This window comes from Malania oleifera, chromosome 4, assembly GCF_029873635.1.
Source record: "Malania oleifera isolate guangnan ecotype guangnan chromosome 4, ASM2987363v1, whole genome shotgun sequence".
Classification (NCBI taxonomy): Eukaryota; Viridiplantae; Streptophyta; class Magnoliopsida; order Santalales; family Ximeniaceae; genus Malania; species Malania oleifera.
Window position 1 is genome coordinate 28,973,638 of NC_080420.1, and position 25,261 is coordinate 28,998,898.

General features: G+C 37.7%; 1 protein-coding gene across 1 annotated transcript; it reads right to left on the bottom strand.

Moving 5' to 3' along the window:
- Positions 1-239: 239 nt before the first annotated feature.
- LOC131152988 (cell division cycle 5-like protein) lies at positions 240-23,871 on the bottom strand. Its single transcript, XM_058104991.1, has 4 exons — positions 23,200-23,871; positions 20,594-22,318; positions 2,207-2,488; positions 240-1,332 (listed from the first exon to the last, which is right to left on the bottom strand). Exons 1-4 carry the CDS (start codon positions 23,374-23,376, stop codon positions 334-336), a joined length of 3,183 nt encoding a protein of 1,060 aa, XP_057960974.1. The 5' UTR covers positions 23,377-23,871; the 3' UTR covers positions 240-333.
- Between the last annotated feature and the right edge of the window lie 1,390 nt (positions 23,872-25,261).

Here is a 25,261-nt window from a genome sequence, read left to right on the forward strand (position 1 = left end):
ATTTTTTGAAGAATAAGCAATTCAATCATCCCTGATCATGGAATGACAATTTACTTAGTTTTGGAACCAAACACAGAATGAAGATTTTTCATTTAGGAATTTACCAAATTATCAAATGAATAATAGTTGATTTTTTAGCCGAGCAATTAATTTTAACCAAATTATTTTTACAATCAACCCAAGCAAAAATGAAAAGTAAGAAATCAAACATGAAAGAGAGCACACATGAGACCTTGAAGTACGAACAATGAGACCTCAAAATTGATTTTAAAAACAGTTGTCTGATGTCTCATATTAAAATGATTTGTTAATTCATAATTTGGGTGAACAAAATTATGCGTTTACACCATGGACGGGTTCCTCGGACAGATTTACAATCTCCTCTTTGCTGCCAGAAACCTGCATGATATCTCCATTAACACAATTGCCATCTTCGGCTGTTTCTTGGACAGGTTCCTCTGGTTTGCTCAAGACACCCTCTGGACCCCCAGCTTCCTGCTTATCCTCGACTGCTCTTGTTAAATCAACAGAACCATCTGCCACTGCAATCTCCCCTGCAACATTTGAATCTTCAAGTCTCTCTCCTTCATCGTGAGAAGCTTGAATTGGAGCACTGCTTTGATAATTTTCATTTGCATCTTGCACAGCCACTACATACTCCACTTCAGCAGCAGATGTCATGTTGGATGTATTCGTATTCATGTTCGAGCCAGCAAGCTCTTCCGTTGAGGGGGCAGGCTCTTCCTTTGGGGCGGCAGACTCTTCCTTTGCATCAATATCCAGTTCGTGTTCTGGGCTTGTATGAGCTCCTTGTTGGGCAGCATCCATCTCTTGACCAAGAATTTCCGTTGCATCAATATCCATTTCGTGTTTTGGGCTTGCATCGGCTTCTTTTTGGACAGCATCCACCTCTTGACCAAGAATTTCATCATGAGAAAGGTTAACAGGGATGGAGTTCCCAATCTCATCTGAAGAGACTACCAGCTCAGGAACTTCTGTAGTTGACATAACAGCTTGATTTGCTGCCTCTTTGGCCAGCTCAAGAGCATGATTCTTCGCTGCAATTTCTTCTTGTATTTGAGCTTGTACTCGGTACTCATTTACAAGGGCTTGTATCCTTTCCTGCTCTGCTACAAGATCTCCATAGCGTCTCTGAAGATTTTTCTCAAGTTCCTTCTGCTTTTTGACTTCCTCCCACAAACCTCTGATCCTGTGTAATGCTGCTAGCTGCTCTTGCTTTTGTAAAGCCTGGAAGCACTCCAGTTCAGTTCCAGCAGTATCCATCTGCTTGAAGGTAGCCTCAATTTGTGACCAAAGTTTTCCAGCCCGCACCTAAAGTATGTCAAAATTTTCAGAACATGCCTGTCCCCTAAATCACTGAGTGAACAAATATCCTTTATAAATCACAAATAAATTTTTCTGCGACTGAAAGCAAGTATTGAAGGAATGAATGAACAGCTAGTGCATAAGAATTCCATGTCACAATGGGAGTCTCTGGGAAGAGTATACGTATGCAGCCTTACCTCTGCATTTCAAAAGGATGCATCTGTGATTTGAACCTGTGGCCTCTAGGCATTTGTTTAGCACCGTCACCAACAGAAATTCTTGACAAAATAAAATAAAATAACTACAATTTTGGGCATTCAATTAATCTTGTTAGGTATAGTTTGCACTCTTTGGGGGGTGAACCCAGCTGTGTGTAATGCCAAACAATCAATTGCTAAATCATGTTTTGTTACAATGAAGAAAGTTGAGGAAAACATCTCAACTTCTCATGCACCCATTGAATGGAAAGGGGAAGGAAAACATGTTTAATGTTTTAAAAGGAAAGGATTACATGCTAAATATGTTTCCGATGAAAATGTTTTCCATTTCACATTTTGTATTTAATGAGGAAACACAGTGCATTATAATGTAGTTTAACTGCCATTTAGAGGCCACAAAAATACGAAGGCCCAGGCAGATTTAGGAATTTCTTCCGGGGGGCAAAAATTTATGCAGTATATTTTTTTTCCCCCTCCCCTAGACAGTTTTGAAGGCCATGGTGGATCCACCTTATACAGGAAACTGATACAAGAAGAAGCATATGTAGAAAAATAAAACAAGAAATTGACATCAAACTCCAGGGTAAAGGAAGAAGACGCACAAAATACTATAGCCACTTAAAAAAAACAGTAACCCCGATAATTCATTTAATTTTGCATACCTGATAACCATGTGTAAGAACTTTTATTTTCTGCTCAAGGCGTTGTGCCTTCTTAGTATCATCATCCATCCTCTTCTTCACATTATCGAATTCATTTTGCAGCGCTGTGAGTTTCTCCATGTTTCCAGCAACACTTGAGAGACCATAAGCACTACGGGTAGGGAAGTACATGAGGTCGTTTAAGCATGTCTTGTGTGCTTCAACAAATTCATCAAGGGATTCGTTCTCATGTCCCATTGCTATGCAAAGAAACTGAGCCTCTTCCTTTACCATATGATTAGCCTGCAAAAATAAATCAAGTCACCCAGTAGGCAGATGCAACATGCTACTTGTAAAAAGCATATAAGCCCAAAATGAGTTCTCCTTTTAAATGTTGCATTAAATTACACAGGGAAACCAGATGAGCTCTGATAGGAAGAATCTAAAGATAAATATAAAAATAGAATCAAATAAGCAAATGAACAGAAATGACAACCCCTGCCATCAAGGTTTTCATTTATATTGAAGTGCCATAGTATCATCAGTTATATTTATGGTTTACACCAATGTAAAAAAAAAAAAAAAGGCTTAAATGTACATTCTAACGACATTATAGAGACATCCATATAATGACACATATCTGACAAAAAGCCCAGTAAAATGACATGTTAAGAACCTTCTTTAGTCACAACTGACAGCACACCTTACAAGGACATTTCAGAATGTATTCGTGTACCTCATTTGGAGATAGCATTAAAATGAGTAAAACTACTAGGTATTACTAAAACAGAGAATGAAGCACATTCCTTCTCTAGATGGTTATTTCAAATGGGTGAAATAATCATGTTGGAGACGTGAACAGGGTCATTTTCCCCTTTGGTGCTTGCTTACCTCCAGAAATAAGTGTCAGCCCTTGTCGTATAAAAGAAGAAAATTTGACACTTCCACAAATCAATCATGTCCTTGTGCCTTAAGATTTGAGGACAATACAAATTTGAACACAAACAAGCACCTGCCCACTACATTTGTACTCAAGTCCATCTAACATAAGTGGCAACCATTTGGTACTCGCTTGTGCTTCGACATATTGGCAAGTCGGTCAATAGTACGAAGCAAGCAAAGAAAGTGGGCAGTAATCAAATGAAGCACAATATAATATAACTGTTTATTAACAACAAAATCCAAGAAACTTTTAAAAAGGTTGTGTGCAGACCAATGATATTTTTTAATAAGAAAAGAAATTTATTAAAAAAGAAGAAAAATACAGCTTAGAAGAGGATAAGAGATCCTTAAAGCTAGAAAAAAACATGAGGAAAAAATAAAATAATTAAAAGAAATAAAACCAACACTAAACCTAACAAACTCTAAATAAGAAACCCCTATTTAAGCCCTTCCCATCATAACTGACGGAACTCTGTAAATTTGCAATTCATGCTGACCCTTTCTTCATTTTCTTTTCGCACCATCCAAACAAACTTCGTTACCTCCAGGATCAACCAAATTCAGATCCATGTTATCCAATAACTTTTGAGCTACTACATCCTTTGCACTAACCTCCTCCATAGGGGAAGAATTCCAACCCTGCTTTGATTGCTCTTCACAAAGTCACCACCCAAAAATCCCCCTCCTCAAAAATAGACACATCCTTCAAACCTTTCAGAGGAGGCAGCACCTAAGATATATCCCCAAGAAATTCAAAAGAATCAGAATCATGGCCAAATTGATTGTTGAGCTCATCCAACAATAATCCACCACCATAGTCAAAACTCACCATCATACTCATTGTCATTGTCCAAAACGTCACCCCATTTGCTTTCCTTTTCAATCCTTTTTTTTTTCCTTTATCCTTCTTCAAGACTGACCCAGAACATCTTTTTTCCCTGATAATAAAAGAAGATATATTATGAAAGAGAATATACAGTTAATGAGGACATTAAATTCTCAAAAAGAAAAGGGGGAAAAAAAAAAGCAAAAATATAAAAAACAAAACTAAAGTAAAAACTGCTACAATCAGCCCAGAAAACCCCTTTTTAATCCTTTCCCATCATATAGCTCACCAAACACTACAGATTAGCTAACTCCCTTTGACCCTTCTTCACCTTAGATTTGCCATGATCAAGCCTAACTTCATTTCCTCCTTGATCAGAGAACAAGAGACCCAAGTCATCCAACAAACTCTTGAGTTTCAAGGTTGAGTAGGCAGAATTTGATCCATTACCTTCTGTTCTTTAGGAACATCATCTTTTCAAAGATATTAATTCCATCTAAGCCTCCTAAAGGAGGAAGCAACACATAAGATAAATCCCCCAGACAATCAGTAGATGAATTGCAAAAAAAATCCACACTGATCCTGAATGGGATCCAAAAGTAAACCCCTTTCACATTCAGAACAGTTTTAGATTCAACAAAAAATTCCCTGCAGAAACTTTGTTTCTTTTTTAAAGAATTTGTAACCCTGCTGGTTTGAGTTCAATCGGTTATTAACAAGAAATCCCTTCTTATCTCGCCCCACCTGCTCCTTTGATTGAATCTTACATCCTCAGCCTTGTTTCATCCCTTTGCATCCTTACCTCTGAATGCAATTCACTATAGATTTACTTTTCAACCTGCTGCCCTTCAACAGGAAGCTGCTGCTCCATGCGGGTTCTTCCACCCTATTCATCCAACACAGAAAGCTTTTTCACCAGCCCGACAGGAGTAGTAGTATCCAACCCAACTTATCTGCTGTCCTTAACTCCTTTCTCTTCTGTAACAGACGTCTTCCCACCATTAGAAGCCTTCTGGTTAGATCCTTGAGCTTCAAGACCCCCTCCCGGGCTCTTATTATACACCTGATTATTCATGGGCTAACTTTAAAGCCTCTTGGACTCTTAAGATTAATATAACTATGTAAGGGATTTGGGCCTATTCACTTAAATGGCCCAACTAGTCTTCCTTCCTTTCCATGGGCCTGGCTCAGATCTGAACCCACAGCATCCTTTCTTGGGCTTGTTTATAATATTGGCTCAAATTCAAACCCTCTATCTCGCCCAAGACCAAGTCAACCACCAGACATCCAGGCCCACTCCCATCTGATCTTCATTGTATCTTCCACTCAAGAAACCCTAGCCGCCTCCAGCACCCTAGCATCTGGAATCAAAACCTTAGGGGGCATTTGTTTCGTGACATCTTTCAAGATTCCCGGATGCCTATGGCATCTCATTCCCACATTTGTTTGAGCATGAGAATCTAACGTTGCAGGCATGTTCACATTCTTGAGAATGAAAGAATTCCCATGAAACATGGGCAACCTATTTCCACCTGCCCTATAGGTAAGTTTCATGGGAATAATATTTTTTTTAATCAACAAAAGGAAAATATATTATCAAGGCATCAAGAGGATGCCAACCCGTGGTACAAAATGTGAACCACCCTTTAGAGGATCACAAATATCAAGGATTACAAAATGATCATTAACAATTCCCACTAAGCTAGATGGAGATAACAGTAATCCATTTGGCCTTGCAGGTGTGAAGCGAAGTATATGAATCTTTGAAGGCTCTCTTATTTCTTTTCTTCCAAGCCCACCAAAAGATGGCGAGAGGGATGAGGTTCAAGGCCTTTCACTTCTCCTTTGTGGCTTTGATACCTTTCCAAGCCCAAATCTGCCCTCCAACTGAATTTGCTGTAACACACTGCTGCTCATTCAAGTAAAGAGCCAAATTCCACATGTTCCTTGCCCAAGGGCAGTGGAGAAGAGTGTCGTTTACTGATTCTGCATCAGCCATACAGAGAAAACACTGATTCGTGACTGTAAGCTCTCTTTTCTGCAGAATGTCGAGGGTTAAAGTATTTCCATGCACGGGCTCCCAAGTTGAGAATAATATTCCCATAGGAATCCTAATTTTTGGACCAAATTGCCCTCACTATTTTGGCTTTTGGACGATAATAAGGTTCAAGGCCTTTCACTTCTCCTTTGTAGCTTTGATGCCTTTCCAAGCCCAAATCTGCCCTACACCCAAATTTGCAATAACCCACTGCTGCTCATTCAAGGAAAGAGCCAAATTCCACATGTTCCTTGCCCAAGGGCAGTGGAGAAGAGCGTCATTTACGGATTCTGCGTCAGCCATGCAGAGAAAACACCGATCCGTGACTGTAAGCCCTCTTTTCTGCAGACTGTCGAGGGTTAAAATATTTCCATACACGGGCTCCCAAGTTTCATGAGAATAATATTCCCATAGGAATCCTAATTTTTGGACCAAATTGCCCTCACTATTTTGCCTTCTTCCTCTAATGAAAACCCAAAAGAGCACTCATGATATCCTCCAATTGCATAGTTTCTTTTCCCCATGCCAAAGTTGTAACAAGATTTTCATACGTAGGAGACGTAGGTAAAAATTCAACAGCATCAATGCCTTGTCTTCTTCTTCAAACTTCACATCAACCCGTTTCAGATCATTGATGATCTGATTGAATACGTTGATGTGTTGGTTCAAATCCGAACCTTCTGTCATCTTAAGCCAATACAGTTTCTACTTAAGATACAACTTGTTCGTCAATGACTTGGACATATATTGACTCTCCAGTTTCAGCCAAATTGCAGCCGGCGATTCCTCATCCATGACGTGATACATCACGTCATCAGCTATACAAAGTTTGATAGTCGCCATAGCCTTCGCTTCCAATTCCTTCCAACTGCATTCAGTATAATGCCTTCACCATACCTTGCTATACCAATAGATTATTAACCCCCTTCTGCTAAAATCCGAAATTTCCTGATCCGTCAAACTTGGCAATGTCAAACTTCACAGAAGAAATCCCAGCCATTGTAATCAATAGCTTTAATACCAATTTGTTGTGCAAAATCAATGTGCAACGAAAAATCAAATCGAATCGTGCAATGCAGCAACCAACGATGAAAAATACGGAAACACAATCACACACTAATAATAAAGGAAAGCAAATAAACAATGACACAAGAGTTTACGTGGTTCGGTAATGAGCCTACGTCCACAGGAGCAAGCGGCTGAATTTCACAATCATCCAAATCAAACAAGGGTTACAACATTGTATATATGCTAACCCTACACATACAAAGGGATTAGAGAGTTCCCTAAATGCCCCTGTAGCAATCCCCGGAGGAAAACCCTCTGAATCCCCAACTTACTGATCTTACCAATTCAAAATTCAAAATCAATGCCGAACAAGGCTGTCAAAGGTTTTAGCAAACTGTCAACGGTTTCTAACTAAGACTGAAAACCATTGACGGTTTCAAACAAAACATCGACAACTTCTTCTTGAGGCTAAACCATCGACTGTTTCTTCCTATAGCCCAGCTTTCTTGTTTTTCCTCACCATGCTTTCCCTGTGCATGTGTTCCACTCAATATGAGCCACATACTCCAACAATCTCCACCTTGGCAAATATTCACCCCTTAGGAAAAATACAAAAGCATAACCCGCAACTCCACCAGGGGCAGTAAGTTGGAATGCCTCCCATCTAGCAATTGGAGACATTGATAAAGTCCAAACAATGCTTGAACTTGTCCATGGTAACAAACTTTGTTAACATATTTGCTGCATTCTTAGACATGTGAACTTTCTCAAGCAGTAGTTCACCAGAAGCAACCAATTCCCTGATCCTGTGAAACCGCACATCTATGTGCTTGGTCCTCGCATGATACACTTGGTTTTTTGTCAAATAAATGACACTCTAACTATCACAACGCAGCTGAACTCTACCTTACTGAATACCCTTCTCCTTGACCAATCCTGTAAGCCACAATGCTTCCTTAGCAACTTCGGCAGCTGCCATATACTCTGACTCAGTTGTAGATAATGCAACTAGAGACTGTACCATGGACCTCCAACAAATAGGCCCTCCCACAAGGTTGAGCACATACCCTGTTGTAGACCTCCCGTCATCCAAATCCCTTGCAATGTTTGGATCCAAATATCCCACAACTAAAGGATCACTCTGTTACTTGCTGAACATGATGCTATAGTATGTAACACCCCTCAAGTATTTGAAAATCCACTTGACTGCATCTCAATGCTATCAACCTAGATTCGAAAGAAATTTGTTCACCACACTAACAACTTGTGCCAAATTTGGTCTTATACAAACCATAGCATACATCAAACACCCCACTGCACTGGCATATGAGACCTTTGACATGTCACGAACGTCATCGTCCATCTTTGGGCGCTGGGCGGTAGACAATCTAAAACAATTCGCCAACGGTGTACTCATTGGTTTTGCAATATCCAAGCTAAACCTCTTCAACACCTTTTCAACATTGCTACCCTGAGACAACCATAATCTCCCTAAAGTTTTTTCTGCGAATCTCTATCCCAAGAATCTTCTTGGTCGCACCCAAATCCCTCATGTCAAATTGTTTACTCAACAAAGTTTTCAATTGATTTACCTCAGTCATACTCATCACAACAATCAACATGTCATCCATATAAAGCAACAAAAAAACGAATGAACCATCATCAACGCTCTTCACATAAACACGGTAATCATACTCAAATCTCTTGTAGCCAATTCGGATCATGTAGAAGTCAAACCATTTGTACCACTGCCTCAGAGACTACTTTAGCCCGTAAAGTGATTTCCTCAGTTTATAGACCAAATGTTCATGTCCAGGCTGATTGAACCCTTCTAGCTGTACCATGTAAATCAGCTCCTCTAAATCACTATGGAGAAACGTTGTCTTTACGTCTATCTGCTCCAAATGCATATCGAAATGCGTCACCAATCCCAACACTACCCTGATAGAAGCGTGTCTGATCACAGGGGAGAAGATCTCATCATAATCAACCCCTTTCCTCTGTGAGTAACCATTTGCTACTAATCGAGCCTTGAACTTTTCTCCTTTTTCTAATACCGGTTCTTTCTTCCTATACAACCATTTGCAGCCTATCGCTCTCTTCCCTTCTAGAAGCTCCACCAACTCCCACGTCTAGTTCTTATGCAAAGACTCTGTCTCCTCCACCATAGCACGCATCAATCTACTTTTCTCTTGGTTGTGCACCGCCTCTTGAAACGTAGTAAAATCCCTGCTACTAGTAATGAGTGCATAAGAAACCAGATCATCAAATCCATATCTAGGGGGTGGCCTGATAGTGCGTCTAGGCCCAGGTATATTTGTACCGTGATGTTGCTGGTCTCCTAAGCTAGAACGCCCTACGTTTTGAACATTGGCATGTCCACCTTGAGTCTTTAGTTGTACCTATTTCTCTTCTTCTTCTTCTTAAGTACACTGCAACATGTCTTTCTCATAAAAAATCACGTCTCTACTGATCACCACTTTGTTTATCTTTGGATCCCACAGCTTGAACCCTTTCACACCTTTTTGATACCCAAGAAAGATACACTGTCTAGACTTTGCATCAAGTTTCGATCTCTCCTCACTAGAAACGTGCACATAGGCTCGACATCCAAACACTCTCAAACCAAAGTAGTCTACCGCACTGCCTATTCACACCTCCTCTGCAACTTTTCTCTCTAGTGATACCCTTGGTGATTGGTTAATCAAGAAACACGTCATATTTACTACCTTTGCCCAGAAGTTCTGTGCAAGTCCTCCTCCATAGCGCTCAACTTGAGACACCAACCTAAAACAAGCCATAATTTGAATGTTTCAAAATGAAATATGATTGTGTAATGTGGAAGCCACTACATCTGCAACTAACAAATTTATTTGGAACAATGAATTCAATAGATTGTGGATCAGGCTCTAATTTTGATACATCCATAATTTCCTCATGTGACTGCAATTCATATACAAACTTCCTATACCGTTTCTTCTTGAACCACATCCTCTCTTCAGTTCTTGTATGTCGTGGTATCTTCAGTCCCTTTCTAACCTTAAAGATAGGGAGGTGGAAGAATTCGCTTCTTTGAGATCTATTCTTTCTTTTCAATAGAAAAAGAAATTTTATTTAAAAGCAGGAGAAAAAGATACAAAAAAGGTAGTCCTCTTAACAAAATAAAATAGAAAATAAAAATACAATTATCTTAATAAAGCACTTCAATTTCTTGTGATATCTTGAAAACAGCAACCCTCATAACATCCACCACCATAAGCCCAAAGAGAAACCAAGTATTGGATCCTATCTCAAATGAATGCCAAGAAATCCTTCTTATCCTCTCCAAAACCAAATCACAAGAAATCTCCCATAATTTTCTCCAAAGGTCATAGCCACCCTAGTAGCAAAGGGTTAAAAAATAAATGAGAATATTAGAAAGGGAAGCACTAATGAGTGATCTCATGCACCCCCACAAAATGGAAGGTAAGCCCTCTTCCAACCTTCTAATCTCCTCCCTACTCTCTCAATCAACAGATTCCAAAAAGCATCCAACAAAGGATTACCCCCCAAAGGCAGGCCAAGATACAATATAGGCAAAGCAAAAGATTCACAACATACTAGAGATCTAAAACCCTCCAACTCCCTACTGCTCAATATGATACCTGCCAAACCACTCTTGGAAAAATTTATCTTCAGCCCTGAGGTCTTCTCAAAAATGCCCAACAAAATAAGGACCTCGTGAAATCCTCCAACACTATTCTCAAGGGAAAAAATGGGGTGGCCTGCAAATTGAAGATGACACACCCCCACCTCCTCCCCTCCAAACCAAATGAGACCCCTAATCACCTGTAGATCCTGAGCACAGAGAAACAAACCTACTCAAACTGTCCAACACAAGAGCAAACAAAAAAGGTGATAACAAAAAAGGTGATAACGGAGTCTTAACCCCCAAGAAACTCTAAACCAATCCCTAGGCCGACCATTAACAAGCACTAACATATTAGCGGAGCTGAGGCACCCTCTAATCCACCTACACCGCAAAGTCCCAAAACCCACCCCTTTTTTGCAACACGTAATCAAGTTAACCCCAATTAACACGTTAGTCTCTTTCAAAATCCAATTTTATTACCAGCTCTCCTTCCACAACTCCCCTCATATCCTCCACCCTAGTTGCCAATTGAGACCCGTGTTGTGAATCAAAATTCTAATTTTTGGAATAGAGAATCGAGAATTAAGAATCGAATTGAATCGTGAAATTTGGTACAAACTTCCAAAATCAATTCTTAATAACATGCATTTATCGATGTATGAACAACAGGCAAAATAGTAAAATACTTCTAAATTTGGACAATTAGAAACAAAATTTATGTGTAATCTTTCCCCAAACAATGAAAAGTAGGGGAATGAATCAAGAAATATTAATAAAAAAATGAACTTTATGTTGTTTAAGGGAAGGAATCAAGAAAAAATAATAAAAAACTGCACTTTTGGAGTTTATCAACAATTGAAAAATAATAATATTTCATGCTTATTCTTTTATAAAAAATAAAAATAATTAACTTAAAAATGATAATAATTAAATATACTACCAAAACAACCAACTTTTGAATCTTAACAACACAATGAAACATGTGTATTACCTTAGTCGATGAGTGTTCTGCCCCTTCTTCTCAATGGCAGAACACTATACTCCTCCAGGAGTGATGAATGGTTTTATGAAGGCAACATAAGACCTAAAGTTCTGCTTTCTTATCTTTTTTAGCATGAAACTGACGTAGACAAGGAATGGAAGGTAACTTTATAAAAATCAAAGCAATGAAAAATGGGAATGTTAGTTTTGGGCTTTTAAACTAGTCAGGCCTTTAAGGATATGATAGGTTTAGAGAATCATGTGAATCTATAGATTCAAATCCATTTGTTAGATTCACAAGGTGAATGATAGATTTGGCAACGATTCGGTTGTTCTTAGATTCACTAGTAAGATTCAAATCGATTTTGTGTGGAATTGATACTAATCATATGAATCAAATTGCAAATTGTAAGATTCTAACAACTATGTCATCCACCACCTCATTAGCTACTAAAAGTGCACCTAAGTTTAGTCTAGCTTTAAGAAAAGTGAATTAGGGCATCAACACCTTGTCACCCAACTCGTTTCTGATTCTTCTAGGCAGAACAATAGTTGACACCTTATAAACACTAGTCACAAGACTGTTTGGCCTAAAATCCTTCACCCTAATAGATGACTGGACCTATCCCTTTCTGGAAGGAGGGCAATGAAAGTAAAGTTAACACTCTTGCACACCACCCCACTATTATGGAACTCCCCACCCCCCTCCCCCCGGGGCCGCCAACAAAAAAAAAAAACTCATGCTATCATCCTTCAACACTTCCCAACTATCCTATAAAAAATCCATTGGAAAAAAAAAAAAAAAACCCATCCAGGCCCAGTGCTTCATCTCTATCCATGTCAAAAACAGCCCTTCTAACTTCCTCCAATTCAAAGGCCTGTCCAACCAATTTGCAGCCTCCCTCCCAATAGGTCTCCAATCAAGCCCCTCCACTGTAAACCTATTCTCACAGTCACCAGTATGAAGCATTTTATAAAAATTAATCATCTCATCCTCAATCTATATGTCACTCTCCAACCTAATCAACTCTTAACTCCAACTCCTTAATGTGACTTTTCCTCCTCCTTTGCCCCATAAAGAACCTACAATTACAATACCCCTTTTAACCCTTCTAAACATTGACTTATATCCTCTCTTTGCTCAACAAAAGCACCTCCAACTTATTGCAAAGATGAACCATTTTAGCCCTATCTTCCTCCCACGACAAACCACAATTCTCCAATCTATCCACACTAATAATTTTTTTTTTTTATTGAAAAATAAGACATATTAAGAGGGGAAAGGAGATTGCAATTTAAAGGGGACAAACAATCCTAACAATTTTTTTTTTGATAGGATAAAACTAAAAAAAAAAACGACCTAACTCACAAGTCACACAGAAACCCCCTCTTTAAGCCCTTGTCCTCATAATTCACTGAACACTTAAGTTTGCTAATTCACACTGCTTCTTTTTCAATTTCTTCCTCCCTCCATCCAAGTACTCATTACCTCCAAGACTGGAAAACCACAGCCCCATCTCATGCATCAATTGTAAAGCTTCTAAATCCTTCCAATCGACCTCAACAACTACAGTGGGCAAAACCCCTCCCTTACATTGTTACTACTTACCCAAACCATCCTCCTCAATTACAGAAGTGCCCTCTAAACCTTCCAATGGAGATGGTGCCACATATGATACATCCCCAAGTAAATCAGATGATTCAAAAACATAGCCACATTGATACCTATCCACACTGATAATATCATTCAAATATTGTTTTTCTTCTCCTTGATATTCCCAAAAACCTCTCTACTCCAAATGTTTAGCTTGTTTTTGACAAACTTCAATTCCTCATCACTTTAAAACCTTCCCACCGTTGAGCACTGCACTCCTTCCAGCAATCTCTAACATTATTGCAAAAAGAAGGGTGCAATAGCCGCATGTTATTGAACCTAAAAGGGGTCGGGCCCCATTAAAATGGGATTGGAGTTCTCTTCGACGATGATAAAAAATGGGCCTAACCAGCATCTTGTGCACAATATTCGGGAACAAGTATTCCCAAGAATTGTTAAAGAGGAATCTATACACAAGACAAAGCTTGTTTATCCTAAATGCCACCCAAGTGGAACCACTATTGTCAAAGGGCACATTCATGAGACCATAATCCTAAATAAAAACGTCAAAATTCCTCATTCTACTAGTCACCCTCACACCCAAACTTCTCCATCAAATTTCTACTAACATTGAAATCAAACCCTCCACCCCCAACCCAACATGGATTACAAAATCCAAATAAGCTGGCCATTTCTTTTATATATATATATATTGTATGGAGAATTTTGTGTCGGGCCATAAACGGAGATGTAACCACCACTCTCCAACACCTCTAACCTAAAACAAGACCAACAAAGAATAAGATCGTTAGACAAAGTCTTGAACAAGGCAAACCTAGTATCCAAATCCATTGTTAAACTCCAAAAAGACACCCATTCTTCAAATATAGCATCCCAAATAATCCGAAAGAAAAAAGCATCTCTCTATCCTAATTTGGTCTCCTATAAAAGCATAATATTCAGATCGACACTTTTAATCAATTCCTTAACATTCTCCTCTTATCAACACCCTTTGAACTTCTAACATTCCATAAAAGCTTCGTTGAAACTCACCAATGACCCCAAAAACCTGCTCCCTTTCTTGTAAATAACTAAATATGCTAAACTAACCAATTTTATACCCATTTGTTGATCTTTTTCCTCTACCCAATGCCCTCTTTTTTAAGCCTAACCCCATCCCCAATAGGAATTTCCATACTAAGACCCAAAACATCAACGAATTCCTAGGCCACTTGGTTTTCTCTCTCAACCCCAAAAAAGTCAAAGGAATTACGGTTCCCCTAGGTTTTGACCCCTTATGGCAATTTGATAACTCGAAGTTAGAATGAAATAACAAAGTAATGGAAGAGCTGTATTTAGGATTTGAAATGTCCCTTGCTTGGCTTCTTGAAGATCATTTCCAAACTCTATTGTATTGCATTGTGACTAGAAAGGAGAATTTGTACTCGTTGTGTAAGGACAAGTTCCCTTTATCATCCTAACATCATCTAAGCTATGAATTCTAGGAACAAAGCTAATTCGAACCTCACCAAAAGGAGTCCCTGAGTTTTTGCCTTCATCAATACCCCCACCCCCCATTATCTTCAAGCCTTTATCTTTGCCCCTTCTCATTTCCCTTCCTCCTCAATTTTTTGATTCACAACTATTTTGACTCGAGGTCATAGGAGGATAGGGACCCATTCTCATAATCTACATTGTATCACTTCCTTCCTCTTTCCTTTGTTGTATTAAACCCCCATAGTCCATCTTCTCTGCACTCACTCACAGACATCTGACGATCTTGTAATGTTTTGGGTTGGAATGCCTATACTTTGTAAGCACCCTTAAGATTTTGTCAAATATTTTCTTCGCTTGCATGATCTCTGAACTCCTCAAAAGCTGCCTTTTGTCTCCCTCTTAGTCTTTATCATTCTGAATTTCTTTAGTTGCAATGTGGGCCTCTAAGGTATCTACCCTTTTCAAGCCCAACAGGATCTCTCCCAAGAAAAAGAGGGCACGCTGGACCTATGGTCCAAGACTCACCCAAACCAACAATGTTTGAGGCTTTCAATTGTTGTGGATGGTCCTCCCTTCGTAGGGCCTAAAACCCTGAAATCTTGCCTTATTTGGCCTAGAGAAACAAGCATAAGGGAGCTAAGCTTGATTACCACCTTTATGCCAATAAGATCCAGCTCTTCCTTTTGAAATGGATTTCAATGCTAATTTCATGGAAACCCTTTGCAAATCCCCTCAAACTCGGTTTGGTCAAACTTCCCTTGATCATCTTCTTTCCTTCCTTGGCTTCCCTCACCAAAGCTCCACCATCTCCTCTGCAATGGAAACTCCCCCAACGCTGTAATAGATTCTTTGCTTTCATGGGAAGCCAGTCTAATATTCCTGCCCCTTGACACACGTTTGTGGAGACACAAATCTGCATAATGAAAAGTTGGCATAATCCTTCAATCATTGACATTAGCCCGGTAACCCTCTGTGCTGCCCTTCAAAGCCCCAAAAAACTCCTTTGAGCCCCCCTGTCCCCTTTCCCTCCAAAATACAAATCACCTATATGGAACCCCTGTTTGAGATCTTCTCCAAAGATAAAAACTTTCCGAAATATTCTCTCTTAGTTCCATAAGAAATGATTTGAGACACAGGAAGTTCTGGACCATGGATTAGCAGTTTCTGTGAAGAGAAAAAAGTGTAACTCTTCTAAATCCAAAAGAAAAAAAAAAAATTGGAAAAATGACAATCATTCTTCCCTGTAATTTTGCAAAATTCATTGTTCTCCACAAAAGAAAAGTTCTTTTTACCAAATTAAAATTTTAGCCTCCCCCATTGACATTCAAGAAAAAAAGAAATGTTAAAGAAATCAATTCAGCTACAAAAAGCTTTCCAGAGGAGCATACTCATCTCCAGAGAGTCATTGTATCAACTCAATGGCAAAAGCTTCACCAACCCTCCCATTAATGCAAGATAAACGTATTACATTACAAGCAGTGATAGCCTTCAGTCATTCCTCATTGGAGAAAACCACCAACTGTTCAACAACAGATGTGAAATTGTTGAAGTCCAATAGACCAATACTGAGCATGACCCATGAAAGAGGTAATTCTACTATGCAGCAGATTGTTAGTACTGACTCTATAAGGGCCACCAATCAAATTAGAAGTCTTTATCTTTGAAGGAACTTTGGCCTTCCAAACACCCCAATAGAGAGGAAAGATCACATCAATCTTAGCAAAATGAGAAAAGAAAGATTTACAATAATATATTCGAGTGTCCAAAGACCAAAACTCTGCCATCATTCCTACTGGAGAATTGACAACCTCTACTAAAATAAGTAAAGAAAACAGCTTCTCCACCTCTCTACCATTTAAATCCATTCTAAAATGAAAGTCCCAGGGAAAAGCATCCCTCTCAAGAAAAGAGAAAATTACATCACTATGACGACAAGAATATTGATATAATTGCAGAAAGGAAGAAGATAATGCTGCACTTTCCCCTACCCAAACATCTTCCCAAAACCTAATGGGCCGTTGGTATCACTATCAAAAAATATGAAAACAAAAACTAAAAATTAAAAATTGAAAACCAGCAACCTTTTTAGTTATTAATTCCTAAAACTAAAACAAATTTAAAACTTTATTGAACTGATCAATTTTTCCTTGAATCAAATAAGAATTCAAAATATATATATATATATATATGATTAAAATAATAAAAGTACAAAAGAATACAAATTAAAATTATTATAATAAAAGTAATAATTATTATAATTGTTTTACTTAATTATTATATTTTAGAATTCATTTTACGAGAACAATGTTACTGTACATTACAACTGAAAAATACTAAAATTATATTTTTAAAATTTTTTTTGAATTTTTTATGAATATCTTATTTTTAATTATATTTTAAATTCATATGGTCATTTATTTTAATTTTAATTTAAAATCATGTGTAAAATGGTTTTGATTTCATTTACGAGAACTCATTTTGGATATTCAAGTATTCTGCAAATAGGTTGCGAAAAAAACTGAAAACCGCAAGATATGATTTTCAGTTTTTTTGGAGAATTGCTGAAAACAAACAACAGAAACAAAAAACTAGCAATGTATGCAATGTGTTTTCATAATATAATTCTTCACTGCAGAGAAACGGAACAGAAATGATACCAAACAGACCTTAATATGATTACCTCTCCCCAAATGGAATTTTGTAAAGGAACAAAAAGAGGATAAAGAAATAAACTTCCAAGGACCTTTAGAAGTCTGCAAGCTCTATTTTGTGTTGTTGTTAATTCCATTATTCTCGAGATTAAGAGGCTTTCAACTTTCAATGGTTATAGGATCTTTTATTAGCAATTCCTTGTGTTCTTACCTTGTTCAAAACTTGACCAATGGTCCTTCCTAAACAAATTTACATAGAAGGCCAATCTTCCATTTAAAGTAAAGGCTTTTTTTGGCGCATGATTTTGAACAGGATAAATACATATTCATTGAGGAATAAGACCAATGCTTATCTTTGCCCCATGATCCCCATGTTTGAGAGGCTGTGGAATCTTCTTTTCAATATTAATGGGGAGTGTTGGATTGCCCATATAATTTGAGTCATTTGACGGAGTTGTTTCTTATGACATTTTTGGGCGAAGGAGGGATTGTAAGATTTTATGGGACTGCGCTTTAATGGCTATGGTGTTATGCATTTCGCTAGAAAGGAACTACAGGGTCTTCCAAGTTCCAAGACAAGGTTCTCCCTCTTCACTTGCTCTGGGACAGGGTGGTTACGCCTTACCTTGGGCTTCTGTGGTGCGTTTTTGGGAATTCCTTTGAGATTGAGTCTTATTCAACCTGATTGAACATCTTGCTGCATTGGTTTAGTATTTTTTTCTAGTCATGGGTAGACTAGCTGTCCTCAGTACTGTATATTTCTCTTCTTATTTCTTAATGTAACTTTTCTTATTAAACAAAAAAAAATAAAAAACATGGTTAAACATGACTTGGGAATTGTATTATTTACTCATAGTTCCAGTTATCATTTTTTATAAAAGAAAAAAAATGTTACCAAGGAGGGAGAATAATAAAAATAAAGAACACGAAGTCCGCCAAGACTGAAGCAGCTAAGGAAAAAGAACGAAGAATAAAAGAAAGTAATCCAATCAAAAAGATCAAAGTCTTTTGATCTTGTAATCACACTGGATACAAATTAAGGGAACTCCAGCAAAAGCACCCGTTGCAGAACATCAAAGAAGAGCAAAGTAATCAATCTCTCCGCACCATGTGGAACGGGGCAAAATCATCCCTGAAAATCCTATCAGTCCTTTTCCAACTAAATGAACAAAAGCAATAAGAAACAACCCACAATATCATAAAATCATACACTCAGTTCCTCCATCCAAAACCCAATGCTTCAAAACAAACAACACCTCCAGAGAGTACGAACAAACCCAACTCTGCTCCACAGTGCTAAAAGTGAACTCCACGACTCCCAAGCAAGTAAACAATTTTTTGTATTAAAAAAAGGCTGCCAAACTCTTTGTTCTGCATACAAATAATATAAATATCAAGAGATAAAAGCTTTATCAGCCCCCATCACCTACAAACAGTCATCAGCATTTTACTTTCTTGAAAACCAAGCACCAAACAAAAGCCTTGCTTTTGAAAGAAAGGATACTACCTTTGATTTCCAAATTAACTTCCCTGAATCTTTCGTAGAAGTCTGGGTAAGATGCTTGTAAAAAGATTACAAACTAATTCTAAGATCAGAAATAAGCTCAAAAGCCTGCAACACACCTAAAGCACTCTCAAAACCTTCCAAATCATCCTTTAAGAATAAAGTCATCAATACACTGAAAATGAAAAAAAAAACATCTTTCTCAGCAACACTCAGCACTTCTACATAAACCAAATTCTCACTCCTAGTCAACATTCTGCTCAAAACATCAACTGAAATAAACAAAAAAGGACACAAAGGATCACCACAACATAAGCCTCTATGTGCTGTAAACCAAGCTTTACACTAATCATTAACAATATTTGAATAAAGAGCAGGAAAAATAAACCATAATCCATCCCCTCCACCTAATCAAATGTCTTCCCTAAGTTTGACTTTAAAAAAATAAATACCATCCCCCCCCCCCTCTTCACATCCTTGACAATTTCATTAGCAACCAGGGCTGAATCAAGAATGCATCTACCACCAACAAAAGCTGCCTTGGATGGGAAATATTAGAAGCTTCAGTTCCTTAGTCAAAATCTTGTTAACATTGATCAGATAAATAGCCCAAAATTCCAAAAACTCAATTGAATGATCCTCCTTAGGCACTACATAATTACTAAAATAGAATTGATACTCCTGCCTACAGAGCCATTAGCATAAATCTCATTGAAGATCTTCATAAGTTCATCCTTAACAAAACCTAGCACAGCTGATAAAAGCAAATAGTAATTATAAAACCAAAACCATCTGGTCTAGGAACTTTACCACCCTTCGTCTCAAACATTGCATCCCTAACCTCCTCTACAGAAGAAAAAGAAAAAAGAAAAAAGGTCTTTCTAGCAATCCACTCTGCTCATTATAAATAGGACTCCAATCAAAACCTTCAACCATAGGTCTAGAAATATTGTCCTCCAAAAACAAGTCCTCAAAGAAGGTTACCTCATCTGCAATAATAACCACTTGTTCATGGACAATTTCCCCACTCTGTATTTCGATCTACTTAATCAAATTTCTACATCTACTGCCACTGGCTGCCCAATTTAAAAAACTAGCATTACAATACCTCTCCACTTATTACTTCTCACCTTTGGTTTAAGTTATTGTTTCACAGGTTCTTTCTCCTTTTTAAAGTGCAATAATTTACATAGAATAAACCACTTTCTAATATGAACAACCATATTAAAGCACACAATATTAAAGCACACAAGCAGCAGAAACATATTTTCATAAGCCGTATCTTAATTATGGTTCTAATTTGTTGATTTACAGATTCTACAAAATCAGCTTGGATACATAAACTGAACAGATTACAGATTACAATTTACAATTACATGCAGTGGCAGAATATTGATATTTGACTATGATAATATAGGAAGGCTGAAAAACTTCCTGGGGAAAATAATAAAATATAAATTTTTATTTACACAAGAAGTCAGGTATATTGACCATGACAGCCAAATTGACAAAGGTAATTTTGGGGGTTTTGTTTCCTTTTCTTTTTTTTTCTTTTTTTTATTGTTTTTTGTTTTTTTGTTTTCTTTTGGTTGGGGGTGTGAGGGATTTCAAATGTTAATTAGATTGAAAGGCTATCCTGTAATAATTCAAATGATAACAGAACCAATTTGAGCAAGGAATATGATTACTTGAAATGAAAAATGGGACTAGAAAAGAGATGTGTATATAACTCATACCTCTTGGAGCTCATTTTCATCAAAATCTTCTATCACAGGGACAAAAGCAGATTTCCCAGCAGTAGAGCGCTTGACTCCTTTCTTTTTCTCCTTTTCAACTTTCTCATCAAGTGGATATTTTGCATTGTCATGCTCTAGCAAGGTTAGAAGTTCCTTTCTTATCATTTCATCAGCCTGCTCAATCAAGGTAGGAGGAACAAAGGAACTCTTGTCTTCGTCAGCTCTCATCAAAGAATTTCTAATTAGTTCCAATGAAGCAGCAGGAGGCCTAGGAAGCTCCCTCTGCAGTACTTTTGATCTTTTCTTGAGCAAAGCCTGCAGCCTTGCTTCTTCCTCAGCCTTTTCTCTGGCAATCCTATCAGACATATCTTCTTCAATCTTCTCCTCTGGTTCTTCATTTTCCTCTGGAGCAGGTTGGATAACTATCTGATACTCATTCTTCGGCTGTGGAAGATTGGTTAAACCAGACCGCAAGTTCCTTCTCAATTCAGCTTGTCTTCGAAGCTCCAGCTTTGCACTATCATGCATATCCATGTCTTCATTAATGTGGAGCTCATCTCTAATTGGAGTGCCTTTGGGGGTCATACCAAAAGAATAACCATCCCTTGATGGTGTCATCCCGGTTCGAGGAGTGTGACCCATGCCTCCAGGGGTGGCTGAAGGGGTCAGCATCGGGTTTGGTGTTTGGACCTCCTTTTTCTTAGGAGTGACCCCTGAAAAATCTGAAGGATGCAGATCTGGATTGTCTCCTCCTAATAATGGTGTCTGAGACTCTCTCAACCTGGCCAGGTTTTCTGCTTCCATCATGATAGCATCACCCTTACCAGCAGGTGTTCTTTGTGGAGTTCGTAAAGGAGTCATTCCTTGGCGGGGTGTCTGGCTATAATTGGCAAGAAGAGCTCGTGTTGCACCACTACCTTCTGCGAGTTCCTGGCTCCCTGCAAGAAGATCGCTAGCATAACCCATCTTTGCAATGTCCTCCAATTCATGGTCTGAGATCTGTGGTGGAGGAAGCATCAGTTTTGATCTTTTTCTAACTGTTTCTGGGTCATTCAGCTTGTTGGCTTGCAAGATAGCAGATGGTGCATCCTGCCGCTGAGCAATTTTATTCTTTGCAATATCCTGCTTTCTCAATTGTGCTTCAATATCAACCCTTCTTTTCCCTTCAAGTTCTTCAATGGTAGTAGGAAACTTAGGTTGTTCCACTGTTCTATCCTCATCAGTAACATCAAAGAAGCCTGGAGGAGGCTTCTTCTCAAATGGGATTTCAGCATTATAGTCTATCCCCTTCCTTTTTCTCTTCCGGTGCCTATTATCAATTCCAGCAGCTTTTAGTTCTCTTCTTTTCTGTAAAGAAGCAAGCCTCCTGGCCTCTTCAAGCTGTTTCTCCCTGGCTTTCCTTTTTGCCTTCTTGCCCCTCGTGTTGGCTAACCGAGCTCGTGCTTCTGAAAGCATTTCCTTTTCATCTTCATCCATATCCACAGGGTCTGGACGTGCTGGCTTTGATTCTGGATTCGGGTCAATCTCTCCAGGACGTAACTTTCTTGGGTCATCACCAGGCTCATAGTTCTCATCCTTAGCACATGCTGCATCAAGGAGTTTCTCATAACGCTCAAGACATTGGGATGGAGTACGGCCGACAATTGGGGCAATTGTCCTCCACTGTGTGGGCATAAGCTTGGCAAGATGAAGCAGTTTCTCATCCTCTTCTCTGGTCCATTCAGTCTACAAATATCATGGGAATCAAATCATCAGTTTCCACACGTAAATGAAGGGCCTACACAGTTATGAAAAACAAAAACCAAGAAATGTAAGTGTTAGAGCAATTAAACAACACCCTCCAGGACACCATGTAATGCAAGACACTACAAATATGCACTACAAGGAAGTCAAGAAACCTTGACCGAGTGAGTGTGAGTCTTTTCTATTTGTTTGTGTGTGTAACTTAAATAATTTAGCTTAGTGCAAGCTCCTGCACAACAACTCACTTTCACATGTGAATAATTTAAAACAAATAAAATAAAGCAGTGGAGAAGAACCACTTGAAAAAGAAATGCTAATTCAAACAAATTTGAGTCCTTCAGCAGAATCAACCAAACTACATCTCTTTCACACCTAAATTGAAAATGCAAACAATAAATTTTTCAAAATTTTCAAATTTTTCTCAAAAAAATTAAAGTTAGAAATTCAACTTGGTATAAAAAAAAAAATGGGCAGCCCGGTGCACAAAGCTTCCGCGCATGTGCGAGGTCCGGGGAAGGGCCGGCAACAACATACTCCTAACTAATAGTTTTTCCAAAATCATTTCAAAACTTAACCAGTTGATTCAAATACCAACATGTTGCTTACTCAGATGGAAACTATCAAAGAGAACAAAAGAAACGCAAGAACCACAACAAAAAGCCATATAACATCAACCTAAGAGCCTTGAATAACTACACATAGACACACAAGATTGCAAAACCAACAAGTTTCTCGTTAGTATGTTAAACCACAAAGTCTAATCACAGAGCACTAAGCTCAGAGGCTCAAACATCTAAAATAACAAAAAAACATACAGCAACCCACAAATTCAAAATGGGTATTCAAATCGAAAAAGTACTTGCCTTTTTTATGGAGGGGTCGAGCCACTCGTACCAGCGAGCCTTGCACTGCTTGGCAGATTTACGAACAAGAAGGGAGGAGATGCGAGCCCACTGATTCTTGCCATACTTCATCACCGCGGCCTTGAGGATCTCATCCTCCGTGTTCTTCCACACGCCGCCCTTTATCATAATCCTCATCTTGCTAGCCTTTGATGAGTGCTTCCCTTACGCTTCAACGGAATCCGGGATTTCGCAGACGGACAAGAAAGAGATGGGGATTACAGTGTCGGCAGGATGATTGTGAGCATCAGGGTGTAAGCCCCAAAATTTTCCAACTGAGAGTGAACTGAGAGGAGAAATATGGATTGAAAGTGGGTTCGGACAGATTAGGTTCGAATGTTGGTTTGACGGATAACAGTATAGAATTTGAGAGAGATCGAGGGGAAGGAAGAGCGGACGGGACGAACTAGGTTTAACTCTGGTTGTACAACTTCTCCAGAAAGCAAAGCTCGCAAGACTAGAGCTGGCTTTTCACCCGGTGGAGGGCCTGTAGCTCCATCACAAGGCTTGAGATTTTAGATACTTTCTCTCTGTTTGAGATAAATTTGGGTTTGTATTAGGTGTGGGAAAATGGGTCAGCTGGTCGGGTTTGAACAGATTGTAAACGGGTAGAAATAAAATGGGTTCGAACTCAGTTTGAGGTGTTTAGTAACTAGTATATAAATCCAAATTTATCCGTTTAATAAATGGATACTTAAGAATCATTTAAAAATATAATTTATTTATTTATAATTTTTTTAAAATATTTTATATATAGTGATATAATTTTTTTTAAAAAAATTGCATTTTATTTTATTTATTAATATATTAATAAAAAAATATAAAATATAGAAAATAATATATCTCTTTAATTAATACTTTTTTAATATAAGATATATAGATATCAAATTAAACACCCCGCGGGTATCCAATTAATTCGTTTATTAAATAGGTTGGGTTTGAGTTGACTCGTTTATAAACAAATCATCTTATACTAAACTCGAATTTGATTTAAACGAGCGACTCACAGGTCACTCGCCGGGTGGCGACTCGTTTTGTCACCTTAGTTTATATGAATATTTTTTTCTTTAGGCTTTGGGTTTGTACGAATGTATTTTGAGGTAAAGTTGTATTTCGAAGTAAAGTTGTCGTTATGTGATGTGGAGATGATAAATTCGAAGTGTGGAAATAGTTTCCTATGAAAATGTAAAATAAAATTGTGTACTGTAGACTCATTATGATCCACCCCTTCATCAAACCTTGCATATGCAGGGGTCACCTATTAGATTTTGACTCGTTTTGCTACCGTAATTTGTATGAATGTATTTTCACTAGACTCTGGGTTTGTACGAATGTATTTTGAGGTAAAGTTTCGTTGTATGATGTGGAGATCATAGATTTGAAGTGTGTAAATAGTTTCTTATGAAAATGTAAAACAAAATTATGTACTATAGACTCATTATGGTCCGCTCTTTCATCAAACCTTGCATATGTGGGGGGCTATCTTTTTTTATGAAAGTATTTGAAATATGATATAAAATTATATATAACTTTTTATATATTTATATGAATTTAAATTTAAGTTAAAATTTATTCTTTCAAATACATATTTAAAATTTTTATAAAAATGTAAAATATAAAATTGATATTTTAAAGATTTTGTATCGTGTGCAACTACTTTTCATTATAATTTAATTTTATAATTTATATTTTGGAGTATGAATTTCATATCTTAGAATTGGTTTTGGGTGAATTTGATCAAAATTAAATATAATTTGCTCTTTATTTAACTCAAATTTCACAAATATAAATTTAAAATTTAAATTCCAAATTTTGAGTAAATGATTTTTAACTATTAGAACTAAAACAATTTCTTAGTCTCTTATAAATGGGTGACTAGATAGGTCAACTGGTGATTAAAAATGAATTGTGTTTTTTTTTTCACATTAGAAATTAATTTTACTTTTTATTTTGTGTATTTCTTTCCCTATTGTGCAAGTTGAAATTAAGGCTTTCTCTTCTTTTAATAAATTCAATTCTTGCA

Bases quoted from the DNA above. Each gene is read 5' to 3' on its own strand.
- LOC131152988 (XM_058104991.1), bottom strand. From the start codon at position 23,376: ATGAGGATTATGATAAAGGGCGGCGTGTGGAAGAACACGGAGGATGAG. The intron at 22,319-23,199 runs GCAAGTACTTTT...TGATATTTGTAG, and splicing joins TCGACCCCTCCATAAAAAAG to ACTGAATGGACCAGAGAAGA. The intron at 2,489-20,593 runs GTATGAGTTATA...TTATTTTTGCAG, and splicing joins ATGAAAATGAGCTCCAAGAG to GCTAATCATATGGTAAAGGA.